Here is a 17,050-nt window from a genome sequence, read left to right on the forward strand (position 1 = left end):
GGATGGGGAATAACAGGCTTCAGCTGAACCCTGGCAAGACTGAGTGGCTCTGGGTTTTAGGACCTACCAGTTCTAGGACTATGTCATCTCTGGTTCTGGATGGGGTTGCAGTGCCCCAGACAGGCCTTGTGTGCAGCCAGGGGCCCTCCTAGACTCACAACTCCTGCTCAAAGAGCAGGTGGCAGTTGTGGCTGGGAGGGCCTTTGCACAACTTTGCATTGTATGTCAGTTGCACCCATTCCTAGACTGAGGGGCTGTCCTCATGGTCACTCATACCCTAGTCACCTCCTGGTTGGATTACTGTAGCACTCTACATGGGGCTGCCCTTGAAGAGTGTCCAGAAGCTACTCTTGTGTGTGTATGTGTTTTTAGATTTTTTTTAATCCTGCCTTTATTATTTTTATAAATAACTCAAGGTGGTGAACATACCTAATACTCCTTCCTCTCCCTATTTTCCCCACAACAACCACCCTGTGAGGTGAGCTGGGCTGAGAGAGCGGGACTGGCCCAAAGTCACCCAGCCAGCTCTCATGCCTAAGGTGGGACTAGAACTCACAGTCTTCTGGTTTCTAGGTCAGCACCTTAACCACTACACCAAACTGGCTCTTCTCCCTAGTAGAACACACGTTACACCTCTGCTCCGCGAGCTGCATCAGTTACCAGTTTATTTCTGGGTCCAATTCAAGGTGTTGGTTTTGACCTTTAAAGCCAAACATGGCATGGGGTCAAGTTATCTGAGGGACTGCCTCTCCCTGATTACATGTGCCTGTCCCACCAGATCCAGCAGATGGAGTATGCTATGGGTCCCCTCAGCGAGGGAGCTACATTTGGCAGACTCAAGGCGGCAGGCTTTCTCTGCTGTGGTGCCCGCCCTACCCCATCACCCTTGACTTTCTGAAGGTCCCTCAAAACCTAATTGTGCCATCAGGCCTGGGGACCCCAGGGGACCAGTGAATTATTAAGGTGGCTACATTATCATTAACATCTCTTGGCCTAATATTCTTTCTTTTTTAGTTTTTTATAGTTTTTAAATGTTATTATTAATAATTATGATATTGATTGTTTAGTATTTATTAACTATTTGTTTTAGCTTTGTTGTATGCCTCCCAGAGTCACTTGTCGTGAGATGGGCATCTATCTAAATGTAATAATAAATAAATAAATAAAGCTTGAAACCTTGTTTAGTAAAATTTAACAGTGAAAGCAATTGCTTAGATTCTGCCCAAGAAGTGTGAGTAAGGCAAGCTGCATTAAACTGAAGTAAGACTTTTAAGCTCTCTTTTCCTCCTTAAATATTAATGTATAAAACTGTTATTTCTTTAATCTTTGAAAAATTAAAGAAAATTCCACCTGAAGTCATGAGTCACCTAACCCTTTTTTTTCCTGATCCCTTTGAATCTGTCTTGACTGTTGGTGACTATTGTACATGGGCAAGTCCCTGCAGTTGTCTTGACAAGATTTTCAGAAGGAGAGAAGTAGATTTTCTGCCTATAGTCGCCCAGCTGGCCTTATGCCTAAGGCAGGACTACAACTCACAGGGATAACAGCTGGAGAAATGCTTTGGGGAGTGGGACTTTGGGGAGTGGGACTTGGTGTAGATTCTTTTCCAAAGCACATATTCTTCAGCTGGATGTAGGAACCATACTTAATTGAGGAAATAGCTACAGGGAAGAAGAGAGTTAATTGCATTTCCTTTCCAACCTCCTTTATGAGGTCAGTGGCCAGACTGACATGAGAACTGTGAAGCAAATGTGTAGCACAATACCAAAGATTTGGTTCACTCTACATGTCGAGCCATAAACTAAGGTTTCCAAATTATAGTTGCTGGATTCACACACTATGATAAACCACAGGCAGACTAACTTCATTTTGTTTTAGTGTAATGTGTGATCCCAGCCCGAGGGTCCAAACCTATAGGTTGCCCTGCATTTCATTAGGCTCCATTCTTCCATCCTTGACTATGTAGACAAATATCAGATTAAGAAAAGGGAAAATGCATTTGCAAGGTTAACAAAGTGTTAGATTGGGAAGAGCAGGGGGAAGAGGATGGGGGGCAGGCAAGAACACCGAAACAGAAAAGGGGAATGGGCAGCTTGAGGAAGTAGGGCCACTGCCCTGGACTCTTGGTGGCCACCAGGATTTCATCTTGGTTGTTTCCAGGATAATCAGGTGTTCACATCCTGGAGTATCCTAGTTTTGCAGATTTCATGAACTGGGGAGGAAGATGGGAGGAAAAGCAGCCTCTTCCCCACCTCATCCTTTCATAGTTCCTTTCTTCTCCTCTTTTCCCCTTAGCTTCTCTTTTATCCTAGAAGAAAGCCAGACGAGGGTGATCCACTTCAAGTATCACCATTATACCTTGGCCTTGTGTCCACCCCCCCGTCCATCTTTGGTTTAAAAAGCATTAAATAATACCACCTGTTCCTCATGTTTACCAAACATACACAGTTAATTTGGCCCTCAGTTTCCCTCTCTTCTGTGTTTTTGTGATGGCTGGAGCTGACAACACAGAAAAGCTGAGACCACACCAGACTGTTATGTAAACACAGTGCGGGGACCATCAACAGTCCAGGCTGCCAAAAGGGCTGCAGGCAGTTTGTTCCAAGAAAAGAAGGCGGGGGGGGTGGGGAGAAACTGGGGATTTAGGCCTTGGGGCTCCCACACATACATATGGCTAGGTTCTTTGGCTTTGTAGAAGCTGATTGTAGTTACTCTGGCTATTTAGTTTCTGCAATAAAGGTATTTTATCTACTAAAGCTGAGTACTTGACTTTCCCATGAGAACTACTGAGTGCAGTTTGAACTCCTAGAGAGAGAGAATTATTGCACTGGCTGTGTGTAATCCTTGACTGTTGTAACTATGTTGGCTATTATGTCCACTTCTTTTTAAAAGGGAATTTTTTTCCTAGGTCTTTTGTGCAAGCTCTCCTGTGAGACACAGGTAACTGGAAGCAGCCAAAGTAAAAATAAAATAAAAAAAAATTGTGGACTGATAAGCCATTGCTACATCCTGTCTGGTGCAAATAGTATTAATATGGCTTACATTAAATTTATATCCAGCCACTCCCCATTCAGTTGCATCCTCCAATCCAGCTGCCTTTGCTTGTCTTAATTTATGTGTTTAATAATTTATGTGGTTAAACCCCACCACCACACCCCCCCAATCCCCCCCCCCCAGATCTCTATAAATACCCACAAAAGGGTCACATCACCCTGGGCACAGAGAGAACTGCTCCTGTCTGTGCTCCTGCACTCTGAAGATGCCGGTCACAGATGCTGGCGAAACGTTAGGAAACAAAACTTCCAGAACACGGCCACACAGCCCGGAAGACCCACACCAGCCACCTATGTGTTTAATAGATTCTCTCATGTGTAGCATGCAATCCTTGCTGCTCACTTTCTGAGAAGCATTAGTGACAATATTTTTAGAGGTTTTGTATGCTCTCTGATAGCACTGTTTAAATTGTATACTAAGAAGGCTGTTATTCTGTTATGATAATTATATAAATAGGAGCAGTACTGTGCATTCATTTTCTAGCTGGCCTTGGAGAGGAAAATCAGTAATGCTCTATAGTAAAGCCCCAGCTCAGCTATTGGAGATCTGGTGTTAATATTATCAAACCATGAGACTTAGAAACTTGCCCTTTTATTTTTAACCAAAGCCCGGATGATCTCTCCAGTACAATCCTGTGTTTTGTGCTGTGTGTGCAGTTTCTCAAAGTCCAACACACGTAAAATTGTACTGTTCATGTTGAATTCGGTGTGCACATGTGCGCTCCCAATGCAAAAATGATTATTTAGCTTATGTTAGGTATCTATCTATCTATCTATCTATCTATCTATCTATCTATCTATCTATCTATCTATCTATCTATCTATCTATCCATCCATCCATCCATCCATCCATCCATCCATCCATCCATCCATCCATCCATCTTAGAAACAGGAGAGGGCTGTGGGGTGACAAAGCGTACTCCTTTCTGTTGCATGCTCCTCAAAGAGAAGGCTCAGCTCTGATTAAGTGTGCTGTTACGGTGCCTCTGTTGCTGAGTAGGACCAAATTCCCACTGTCATTCCGTTTTCTTCTTCTGCAGCTCTTGCTGCTGCGTATGTGGAATACAATTCTTTCTTTTCATTGTTAGTGTTGCTGGAAAAATCATCCCTGCTAGATTAAAAAAGAAGAAGAAGAAGAAGAAGAAGAAAGAAGCTCACTGTAGCTTTGCTGCCTTAAGTTAGCCTAGGTGGGCTCATTTTCAGCTGTAGCCGGAATGCGGCTGCAGTCCTTTTTCCCGTTTCATAATGCTCAGAAGGCTTCCATTTACATCACCATGTGCACTGCAGAGCGCCCGTGCGGCGGCTGGTGCTGCTTCAGCCAGGAAATTTGAAACTATGCTGATTCCAGTTGATTTAGAACGGCAGCCGTTACCATAAGCTGGAATCCTTATTAGATACACTGATGATCTGTATGGTTTCACTGACCCATGGGTAACTGCTGGAGCTACAGTAATCTTTGTGAGTAGTCAGCCTCTGTTCAGCCAAATTATATCTGTTTGTTATGTGAGCGGGTAGGACTTTGTAGACACATGTGCGCACTCACAACACGCATGTCAAACCATTTCTTCGTCTCTTAGATTTATCAGATGTTTTGCTTCCTCGTGTTGATGACTCTGTCAGTAAGTTGCCCGTGGCAATTTCTGAACGTTTCAATTATAACAGGGGAGGAATTGTTGCATGCACAAGGGATCATGTGTATGTATCATATATCCAGAGCTCTGTCAAATGATGAAATTCTTAAGGATATCAGTCATTAGGAAGGCTGTAGCTACTTCCAAGCTGTATTTTCTTTATGGCTCAGCTTTCGCACGCAGCTGCATAGCTCCAGGCTATAAATACAATCAAACCTGAAATGTAGGGGTGGGGTGTATGTGTGTGTGGGTTGGGGGGGGGAATCATAACAAAATGGTTACCTGGAGTATGCTGTGAAGAACCTACGCAGTTCATTTTACTACACGGTTGCCTCCCTGCTTCTCTTCAGTGGATTAGCATCTGAATCTTGTTCCTTTTCATGTGAGACAGTTATTTTGGGTGGACTGGGGGGAAGAAAGATTGACGTGATGTGCTCGCTGCTTTAACTAAACATGATGCTGTGTGGCTTGATGGGAGGAGGGAGGAGCGTCCCTTAAAGAGCTGGTCACTTTTTCAAACTTTGCTGCCTGGGTGGAACCCCACATTTGTGCTCTTCTCTGGCAATTGCAGAGGACCTTTCAGACAGTGTTGTTATTATCGGTGGGTGGTAAAAAGGCTAATGGTGGTGTGAGGCTGGCTGCACTGTGAAGCCACAGGATAATGCCGTTGTGGATTTCGTTTTGTCCAGAGTGCATAATCAAGCGGGATGGCATTTGCCTTTGTTTCCAGCTGATCAATAGCCCACTCTTTAATTCTTCTTCAGAAGAGCAAAGTCTTTGCCATAGTGCATGGCATGAAATAATAATAATACTTAATGTCTGCATAATGCTTTTGAGTGTCCAAATGCTTTGTGTTGCACTTTTATTTATTTATTTGTTAGGCTGACCTCCGAATGTTTCTCTAGGAGCTCAGATGGTGTTTCCCTAGACTTAGCTCTTCCCATTTTATTCTGACCACAACCTTGGCAGGTAGATTGGGCTGAGAGATAGCAATTAGCCCAAAGGAGACAGTGAGTTTTCATCATTACATATGGATCTGCACCTGGCCCCCAAGTCCTAATTCTCTGACCACTCCCCTATGCTGTTTTCACTAATCAAGGGACGCAGTGGGATGAAAAGCTACCAGGATAGTGGCTTGTCTGTAGCTAAAGACTGTGCAGAAGACACTTGACTTAACTTTGGGTTTCCCAAATTACAGCTCACACACTGAGCCATAACATTTCATTGCAAAACACTTTTTGATATCTAATAGCTATGTGTATATCAAGCTATGTGTATAGAAACATAAACTTATCTCATACTTAAGGATATATTAGCCAGAGACCCTATGGTTACTATGCTGGTTTCTACTATTCCACAAAGCCTTGCTTAGGACACAATAAGTTGCTTTTCTACATAACAGATGCAGCACCCAACTTGGACTTAAAGATCCTGCTTTTAAGGCAACCTTGTTTATTACTTCAGTTGTTAAGCACACAATTAACATTCCACACACCCTTGGTCTCACTGTTATTCCACATTTTTCAATTGCTTCTACATTCCTGTATCCAACTACTGTAGCTAAAATTTGCAAGTTCTGACAAACTCCGAGCGTGCACAACTTCACATTTCCACTTCTTACTTCCTAGCAGCATCACCAATGCAGGAGTAAAACAGCTTATGCAAATACCTAGGGAAAGGCACCATTCTACCCTAGAGGTGAATAACATATATTAAAGTAGAATTAATAAAATGATCCCTGTAATAAGGTGCTGATGCTGGGCCTATGTGGAAAAGATGCCTCAGTGGGTGGCCCTAGGCCAGTGTGAGCCTGATGCTCCCATCTTGGATTCCTGATCCAAATGCCACCACCTACCCACCCTACTCCATCCCTGGCTGGCTGCCTCTTCTTCCTTGCTCTTCCCTTTAGGAAGGCCAGAACAGGGAAGAGGAAGAGGGAGAGAAACAGTGAAATGCCCAGAGTGCGTCCCTGAGAAATTCCTTGCATAATGACCCATTTGTCTTTCTTTTTCCCCAAGAGTCTCAGCACAGATGAGGGTTATAGATGGTTCCCACCGAGATACTGCAGGAGTGCAGGCCTGTTTAACCACAAAGAAGGAGTGATAGTTTTCTGCTTTGGACTATTGGGAGCCCATTTGCTGGCCTTTAACAGTGACCTCATATGGGGCTAGGATTTCCTGAAGTGAAAGATGGGATGGGAGGCTTCATTAGCCTGATTTTGAAATTACCAGGTAGGAATGCTTGTGTGCATTCCATTTTGAAACCAGACTACCTTGCCTCTTGGCCTGCACCCATTCTCTGTATTTTGCTGCTCTTTGCAGCTTGACTGCAGCTCTTGGCTTAAGCAATGTCACGAAAGGTGTTTTAAAACGGCAGGATGGTGTTTTAAAGCACATGTTTTTCCACGTGGACTTTTCTAAACAAAAAACTAGCAGGTGAATGCAACTGGGATGGCATGGATTTATGAATGAACACAAGGAAAACTTACAGGGATGGAAAACGGACTGATCTGTCCACTTGTATGGATGAACTGCTGTTACTGGAAGCAGAGGTCTCCGTGGGCATCGCGGGAGTCTGCCAAGCCTTGCTGTTCTTTTTCTGATTGCTTTGGCTTTTCACCTGCTTCAGATTTGAGTTGGATAAAATCATTTACGAGAGATTTTCTTCGATGTAAATTGGATGCTAATTATTTTTTGAAATGTTTTATCAAAAAAGGAAAAAGCAAATATACAACGTGACTAGTAATCATAACATTCCTTTGTTAACAGCAGCATAATGGCGAGACTTCATCAGCCCTGCAGACAGTGTCCCCCTGTTGTTAGAGGAGGAGAGTCAAAATGGTCTGTGGTAGCCAATGATCAGGAGGCGTCTGGTAGCACCTTTCCCAACTAATAAGTTGTACTCAGACACATATGTTTCCATGGCTTGCCCCATCCCATTCTAGCACTGAAGATGTTACCTAGCCGGGTAACGAAACGTTTGCAAGAAAACAGCCAAGAGAACCCCAAGGACGCCACAGTTTCCATGAGCTGCAGCTTGCTTCCTCTGATGTACCTGATGAAGGGAGCTGCATCACCAGAATGTGTGCTTTTAATAAAATGTTAGTTGAAAAGGTGCTACTGGACTCCTCCTTACCTTTTAGGCTATCCAAAGGCAAATGGAGAAGATTAATGAACAAGGAATTGGAGGTGTGGGAAAACAGATATGGACAAGAAGGAATGAAAAAGAAGCCGATGCCTCTGCTTTAAAAGTTGGCTGTATTGTTACCTCACCAGGGAATAATTCTCTGAGTTCAACTACACGTTGCAATTTTGCCTTTCAGTTTTTCTTTCTTATGATTTGGAGGGGAAATGTAATGCTGCTCTGCTGAGGCCTGATTTTACCAGTATTATTATCTCCCTGACCGAGTTATAAGGCTTCATGAAGAAGCATTCATTGATGGCAGGAGATTCCCCCCCCCCTCCCTTGAAACCCTGTTCTACTCAAGGAAGGTGCAGTGTTCATTATAAGCACAACTGCAGAGGAAGCATTAAACTTTTCTTCCTTGTATTCAGGAGGGTCCCAGTAAAGAATGATCATCTCTGACTATTAAAGAAGAACTAAGATATATGTTATTTCTAATATAATATCTGATGGAGCCTTTACAGAAATGGTAAGCTGTGTCTGGGCTATGCATTGAACAGCAGGTTGGAGCTTTTGTGAATTAATAAATATTCATCCTTACTAATGTTATGAGAGCCAGTTTAGTGTGGTGGTTAAGGCACCAGGCCAGAAACCAGGAGACCATGAGCTCTAGTCCCGCCTTAGGCATGAAGCCAGCTGGGTGACCTTGGGCCAGTCCCCCTCCTTGGCCCTAGAAAGCAGGCAATGGCAAAAACGTTCTTGCCAGGAAAACTGCAGGGACTTGTCCAGGCAGTCATTTGGAGTTAAAAACTGACTTGAAGGCATACGCACAGAATTGAAAAATTAAGTAAAGTCATAATGATTAAATAAATAAATTTCTGGCAGATTTCCTTTCCAATGTTGGTGTCAGATATGGCTGGATTAGAACAGTTATCTCTGAACCTCACTCTCCTAAGCTACTCTACTCTTTCTGGACAGAGTTCACAATCTTTGCTTATGCCAGTGTTGTCCAAACTTGGCCACTTTAAGATGAGTGGACTTCAACTCCCAGAATTGGAGTGGCTGGCTGGGGAATTCTGGGAGTTGAAGTCCACTCATCTTAAAGTGGCCAAGTTTGGACAACACTGGCTTATGGGGATGGGAGGTGCTGATGGTAGAAAATACATGGCAAGAGAGCATGATTCAAATATTGGGCAAAACCCAAGAAACCAAAAAGCAATTAGGTCACAATTGTTCTCTGAACTGTTAAGAAAAATATAATGGAACTCTTTGAACAAATATTACTGACAATCCAGGAATCAAAGACATCTCCTGATACTAAACATTTTCTTGGTACCGTGTCCACTGAGTAAGATTCCCTTACATTTGTCATTGTGGCTTTGATTTACAAACAATTGTAAATTGTTCTGTTCTGTTGTATCAGAATAATAGGTGCTACTGGGTGCTGATACCATTTGAAAACGGATTTTCAGAGTAATATAATTTTCACCAGTCTCAGAAACAAAGTAGAACAAAGCTGCCCACGATCTAAATAGCGTTGGGGACAGTTTTATCTTGAAATATTTGCTTGGTAAAATGCCAAGCATACATAGAAACACACAAAATCATATGTTATAAATGAGTATTTACACTGTCAGTTTAAATACAATGATTATGTTTTGATGGAAACTAATGGAGAATATAGTCTGGCTTTGATAAATGCAATTATGTGGCTACATGGACATGATCAATAACGCTCATACATGAGGAAATGGATTGGCAACCTGTGGGCTGTGTGTGGCCTCCAGCACCCCATTTGGAACCCCTAACATCCCAAGATGGGTACTTCAAAAAATTCAGTGGTGAGAGGGTCAATTTTCAGTAATATTTTGTGATCAAAATACTAAAATAAGGATAGGCATGAATATGAAGATCTCGGTGATATAGAACAACACCCTAGCCCTTTTTAAAAACTTCCCTCAAATCCCCAGAATCATAAAAGAACATTACCATGTTTTTGGAAGGCTTTGGCTGATCTGCTGACCAGCTGAAATAGTAAGCTTCAGTTCCCAACTTGGAAAAGGTTCCCTGCCTCTGCCTTAGGATAAAAGCATTCAGTTATTATAGTTTGAAGGCACTGAACACATTACATTGGCCTATTCATACATGCAGCTTATAAACTGCTTCTCAATTATGAAATTATCAGTTTCTGCTGTGGCATTCTGTATCTGGTGCTTCGTAGAACTATCCGTATGAGTTGTATAGGGCAAAGAATCTTTCTGCTTGCTGTCAAGTGAGTGATTTATGAAATCAGTTTATGAATTAGGGTTTCCTTTAACGTGTCTTAGTCATTTTGGCCTACAGAAAATCTTCTGTGAGAATCCCAAAGCTCCCTACGAGGGGGATTTAGCATTAAATGAATATTAATTTGGATGTGTGCTTTGGCTGCCTTGACTTGGAAAATTTGTTATCCAAAATCCGCCCTGCCTTAAAGACAAGCCTGGAAAGAAAGATTAAATAAGAAGTGACATAATGCCAAAGAGGCCAAAATACATCACTGTTTCCATGTAGGAGAAGAGTAGGCGCAATATTGGTAATGGAATTAAATGGTTGCCTTTTTCTTTCTATTTATTTATTTGGTTCTTGCAGGTAGCCATGGAGGTAGTACTCTTCTCCCACACGACATCAATGAATTCCTGGAATATGGGGCTGTAGAAGAAGGGGCCCAGACTCTGGAAAAGTCATCTGAGGTTCATGGGGAAGACATTACGAGTGCTTTGGATGGGCAGCGGAAGGATCAGATGCTCTGTGGGCCATATGAAAATGGCAGCCCTGGTGATGGACTGGAAACAGTTTCTGAGGCGTTGCAAAAGCCCCCCAAAGACGGAGAACAGTCCCAGCTTCTTGGCAAACAGAGTGAGGTTACAAACATTTCTCAAGATTTAGAATCAAAAAAGGCCCAGGATGGAGGTAGTTATGTTTCTGGTTCAGAGATACAAATGGAAAGTGAGAGAAGGACTGGCAGAGCAGTTGAAGAGGCAGCCAGGGAGAAAGTTCTTGCAGGCCAAGAAAAGCCTTCAGAAATGCCTCTTCCATCTGAAATAATGGCAGAGAGGAAATTGTACTGGATCACAGAAGAAGACTCCATGGTCTTAACTGTGGAAATTCAGCCTGTGACCTTGCAAACTTCTGGTGGTGGAACTGAGGAAGTCCACAAAATATGTGAAAGGAGTAGTTGCATACCTTTGGCTGGTCCAGAGGACAAAAACTTGGGCATTGATGGTGGTGTCGGGGATGCCTGGGCAGATTTTGAGCGGGAGTTTGCCATGGGTGATGTGGAAAAAACAGAACGGTTCCCTGAGAGGAGGATATCAAAAGAGACAGCCGTGAACAAACATGTGGAATTTCAAGGGGTGGAAATTCTTTGGATACAAAAAGCTGAGGAACAGAAGGAAAAGGGGCATTCTGACATGGGTAGTGTAGAAAGGAGAACTTTCTCCAACTTGTCAAACCATCACACGTCATACATTCCCTCACCAGGAGTAATTGGCTTGCCTGATCGCCCTTGGAATGTATCCTGGGAAAACCTCAAGCCATTGACATCTTTGACAAAAGGTGAAGAAGATGAAGTCTTTGCAACTGAAGAAAAGAGTTGGGCTCAGGAAGGAAAATCTGTGCCAGACAAGGACAGGTAACAACAACTACTACTATTAATGTTTAATGCAGGGGCAGGAGGGAACATATTGATAACGTTGACTTCTTTAAGTGAGTTGAAGAATTTGCTGGCATGTGATCCTGTTATTGTACTGGGGTGGGGAAGACAGAAGCATGGCTGCTTTAATATTTTGAGTTTTGTAGTGCTGTTCCACAGAAAGTACACAAAGTGGAGCATAGTACTATTTATAGCAACAGTAAATAAACAACATTAATCAGAAAATCACATCATAGAAAGCTTTTTCACAACTGTAGGACTGATCAGAAACCACAGATCTAGTTTACCCTGTTTGGATACAGCTGTGTAAAACAATTGCAATGGCAGAACCTGCTGAGCCTCTCGCAGTGGAGTGTATTGTACCATTTCTGTGGGTACCAATAACTTTCACTAAGTGAAGAACCTTCTATAAAGTCACATGCATGGGGACACTTGGAGGAGGGGATATTTCTGGCAATATGAAGGGCCTGCAAGTTTGAAGGCCCTCCCATCAATGAGAGAACTAGCATAGGGGACCTGTCAGACCAGCTGAATCCAGGCCAACTGCAAGTTCATCTGATTGAGAAAGATGGAAAATTCCCAAAAAGTTCTATAAGCCCTTTTCTTAATTGTAGATAGGAGTAGATCTAGTATTTTGTTGGTCTATTCCAAGTAGAGTTCTTAAGGGATTGGGGACTTGGCAGTTGCTCACACTACCATTCTCTTAAACCAGCCATTAGACAATCAGTACTTGTTGCTACTTTGATTAGGCAGATCACATCACCTTCATATTAAGCCATCACAATAATTTTCAAACTACTTTGTAAAATTGCCTCCCCGAATCTTCCATATTTAGCAGATCTTGATTTTTTTTTAAACAACCAAAAACATGTTTGCACCATGTAGGGAATGTGCTAGGATGGTTTGTGCATTTAAAAACAAGTAATTACTCTTGCATAATTTTTTTTTCTGAATACTGGTTTTGTTTTGTTTTATTTTTAAGTTAATTATTTGCTTAAAGCATTTAAAGAACAGAATAAATAGCTACATAAGAGGGAAAAAAAAGATGGAAAAAGACATTTGGGATGAAGAATAAAATATCAATAAATAAAGGATTTGCAATTATCATAAAATGTAAATTAATTAATTAAATTAATTATTTAATTAAATATATAGAACTAGGGTTATCATTTCAGCTTAACTAAACATCTCTGTAAAACTCTAAACATTAATGTTAATATTGATATCACCAATATTTATCAATTGTTCCAAAAATAAATGCACATAATCCTGTAAAGAAGAAGAAAAGGAAAAAGAAAAAAATAAAATAAAATAAAAAATAATTTTTAACAAGGAGAAAAATCAGTAGAAGCAATACAGTATTGTTCTAAATTCCCTCCCAATGTATCAGACTGGTGATTGTGTCAGTATTATGTCAAAATACTGAAATTGCTTCTAATATCTATCTTTATGTCAGTTATTTCCCCCTCACATCCATACTCTAAGTGTCTGAGTTTATTTTTTTGTGTGACATATGATATTTAGGGAACCATTCTTGCTTAAATTTAGTTAAATGTCTGATTTGTGCTTTGGCTTTGAAACTCCTTGGATGCTTCTATCATAGCAACAGTAAAGCTTCAATATAGAGCAACAAATTTTGATCCAGTGCCAGCCACAGGATGCTTTTTGAAATGCTAAGTACATCTGCTGTTGCTCCTTTTCAATTATTTTGGCTGTTCTGGCTGTTTGGCACAGGTCAAAATGTTCACTCCTGCCACTTCCTTGACATTACTGTCAACAGATTGGGAAATGGGGGGTTGCATCAAGACTGGGAAGTGGAGGAGGGCCTTAAAATGATCATCCATGAGTATGTGGGTAAGGGGAGAAGCTTTTGTAGATGACTTTGGGACAACTCAGAGAATCTATGTGCTGAAGCATGTCTGTTTTAGAAGCATTTTAGTTCAGCATTGGCCAGGTTGGTGTCCTCCCAGTGTATCAGACAACTCCCATTTTCCCAACCAGTATGGCTGGCAGTACTGGCTGGGGACGATAACAACAATTCTTTAGCAGATCAGGATATATCCCAGCAGGGAAAGTCTGATTTGGTTTCCAGCTTGGTACTTGCTGGCATCTTCTTAGCATTGCTTGTTTCTAGGAAGTAGGATTGATCCCATATACTGAGAAACTGAACATTTACAGGGATTCTGTGTTAGGCAAATCCTGGTGTGTTTACTGCATGTGACTGGTAAGGTATAAAGGTACCTAGGCATCTAAACGGGTAACCTTACCTCCTATTGAAGGCTTTACGCATAGTAGGCAAGGATTGTAGGTTCCAAGAATTACTCTGCAAATCTTTTCTTCTACTTCTTCTCTGGTGACTCCCCAAAATCTGAATAGCAGCTTCTCTTTTTCAGCTTCTCTTCCTGTTCAGCTGTTCCCTCCCTAAAATTCTTCTGGTACACATTTAGGATAGTGGAAGGTTTGAATTTTAAAAGATTTCTGCTTTCCCAACTTCCCTAAATTATCCATAAGGAAACAAAGAAAGCAAAAGAAAAAGAGACAGGCAAATCCCTGACAGCAGGCATGTGTGTGTTGCATTTATATTTAGATTTGCATTTGCCCCGGGGAGTTTAAGACAGCAAAATGGCTGTTTCTGTTTTCCTTGCTGGATGTATGGGTTGCATGTGAATATTACTTGTCTGGGAGAAAAATCCAAGGTCACCCCAAGAGAAGGTAATAAACCTGTTCTTCAGTCCACATTCAGTGCTGAAACCACTACATTTCCCAAGGTGTGTTACATCAGGGTTCCTCAACCTTGGCGACTTGAAGATGTGTGGACTACAACTCCCAGAATTCCCCAGCCTGGCGACTTGAAGATGTGTGGACTACAACTCCCAGAATTCCCCAGCCAGCCATGCTGGCTGGAGAATTCTGGGAGTTGTAGTCCACACATCTTCAAGTCGCCAAGGTTGAGGAACCCTGTGTTATATCATCTCAGCCAATTGGGGTACATTTGGAATCTTGCGAACATTTTATGGGTTCTCTGTTAAAATGGCTGCTAGGTGGAAGGACTGGTTCATTCACAAAAGGGCTGTCATGGGGGATATAACCAGTTGCAAAGCACGACTTCCCAGAATGCTACTTACAACCTGTTTTTTGTCTCTCCCACACCGGATACTCTCTACTTTTCTTACTTTACCTTTGGATTAAGTGTACTTCCAAACACTGAACTCTAGCTGGAAATCATGTTTATTTCTTAAGAATATTTCTTAAGAATATTTCTGGGGCCTCTTTGGGACCCCAGAGGGGTTTTTAAAAAGAAAGATGATGCTGAAGGCATCATGCCAGCATCATAGCATGCCAGTTTTCAATTTTTTAAAAAAGGATTTTTAAGAAATGTAAAAAGTGAAATGGATCAGAGAGCTTAGCTGGCGCCAAAGGCGGCACTTAGAATGGGGCTTTATCTCCATTTGGCCTTATTTCAGAATTAGCCACTTTTTAGTCCCAGTAAGTTTTTTCTTACAACTTCCCCAATTCCTTTTCTTTGGCTATGCTAATGGCGCCCAGATTTGATGTATATTGGCCTAGAGAGCTGGATAGTATCAAGGTGCCTGTCTCTACCTTTGTAGAATCACCCAAAATAAAAAAAAGTTCTGGAATAATGAGGATAAATCTCTATTGTACCTTTAGTATACAGTGTGTGCATATTAAGAGGTTCCCTTAATGAAGTGTTTCCACTTTTTACTCAGCTCAAGCTCTCTCCTTTCCTAAGATAAACTGTTTTGCTGCTCTAGCAAGCAGTCAGGGTCAGTTTACTCCTATACTATGAATGATTTATTAGTATGTTCTTTAATCACAGTTTGCATAAATAGGTTTTAATTTACATGGTAAGTAAACACTTCATGGTATAAACAAAATGTAGAAATGAGTAATGTGCTAAACTTAATTGTAAACACAACAGCAGGAGTCTTGACTATAATGTACCTTAGTTAAATTGCTCTAATAACTAATCTTCTTGATGCCATAGCAACTGCTTTATTAGTATTAAGTGGGCTCTGTTATGAGTAAAGCATGAGTTGGTCTTTCTCCGCAAAAGGAGTGATCTGCATTATATTGCTTACCTTCATGGAATATCTTATAGTTGTTTTATTTGATCCAATAATTAGATGAATGAAAGGATTTTCAGAGTCACTTAACCCAATAACCATTCATAGTTGGTGTAAGCATAATGATTTGATTCACATACATTAAAGTGCCATGATTTACATACATAAATGAACTATAGTTGGCTGGGTTTATAAGTGGTAAATCCTGAACCAAAGTCTGTACATTATGGCTTAGTGTGATTTCTGAACCCAGTTTGATTTCTGAACCCAGTTTGAGTTCACACATATTCTGTCATGGTTAATTTGAATAAACCATAAGGAGTCAAACCAAACCTGTTAGTTTTAGCCTCATGTGTGAATCAGGCGAGTGATTAAGCTTTGGTTAAGAGATCAGAGAAAAAATAAGGAATTCCCAATGGTCTAAATTGTGATGCAATTTAATACTGGTACTCATGATGGCTGTTGTTTAGAATGTCTAGGATTCTCTTGAATACGTTTTGTTAACTAACTTTGAATCATATTTAAAAGGAAACCCTGTTTTGTGTCAAGTACTGTAAATATCCTGAGCAGTGGAAGGTCAATTTAAGAGTTAGGCCAATGCATGAGAGAGGAGGAATGAGAGGGCGAGGGCACGTTCTCGTGTCTGTTTCCTATGACCTCTTCTTGATTTTTTAAGAATCATGAAGAATTTGAAAGTCACAGTCAAGGGCTTAATACTTTTAGAGATTTTAAGATTCTGCAAGCTGTAGCTTTTGGTCTGTAAGGCAAATTGCAGCTTGGAGAAGATATGTAGAAGGATTAAAAGGTATTAACATTGCATTCCTCCACTGTCCCATTCCTTGGCTTGGTTGCTGATGGTGCTAATTTGGAAAGATCCAAATAGTTTGATTAGCCAATATTTATGTCTTTCCTCAAACAGGACAGTTCTCCTCTGTGATGTTCACTGAGCAGTGTCAAGATTAGTCTATTCAGAAGCAGACCAGATCCTATGTTAGTTTCTTAACATGCCAATTACTGTTTCAATCCTACCAAAGGAATAGTATTGCAACAGTTTTGTGTGGAGCAAAGCAGCAAGTTCAGAAATTTTGCAGCACTTTCTCATGTATATATACAATGTGTAATAGTGATAATGTACAGACTATTTAGCATAGAGACACCGTTACCCATACTTCTTTCTTCTCAGTCTTTTTGAGCTTAAAACCTTGAGAAGTCCACTGATTGTGGAATACGGGTAAAGCTATGGGAAAGAAGGCTCTGTTGCTCCAAATAAGTATTCTGTCTCTAGTTCTATTCTTTCCTTTTGTTGCTTTTTGACAATTGCCTGAGCTGTTAGAAGAAAGGATTTAGTAGCTTCAGAATCTCTGAAAACTAATCTGGGATAGAGACACACAATGTGCCTTTTTTCTCTTGAACACAATAAGCTGATGTTTCAGTACACATCATCCTATCGCAGCGACTTTTGTTTCT

General features: G+C 41.2%; 1 protein-coding gene across 1 annotated transcript in view; it reads left to right on the forward strand.

Moving 5' to 3' along the window:
• Positions 1-17,050, forward strand: part of LOC103054328 (PH and SEC7 domain-containing protein 3-like) — a 170,383-nt gene that overhangs the window by 18,321 nt on the left and 135,012 nt on the right. The window contains exon 3 of the mRNA XM_088129788.1: positions 10,436-11,477. Within this exon, the coding sequence (XP_087985914.1) occupies positions 10,436-11,477 (1,042 nt within the window). The remainder of the gene's footprint in view (positions 1-10,435; positions 11,478-17,050) is intronic.

This window comes from Python bivittatus, unplaced genomic scaffold, assembly GCF_059951505.1.
Source record: "Python bivittatus isolate LINGU-HERP-01145 unplaced genomic scaffold, Pbiv_v1 ctg000850_np1212, whole genome shotgun sequence".
NCBI lineage: Eukaryota > Metazoa > Chordata > Lepidosauria > Squamata > Pythonidae > Python > Python bivittatus.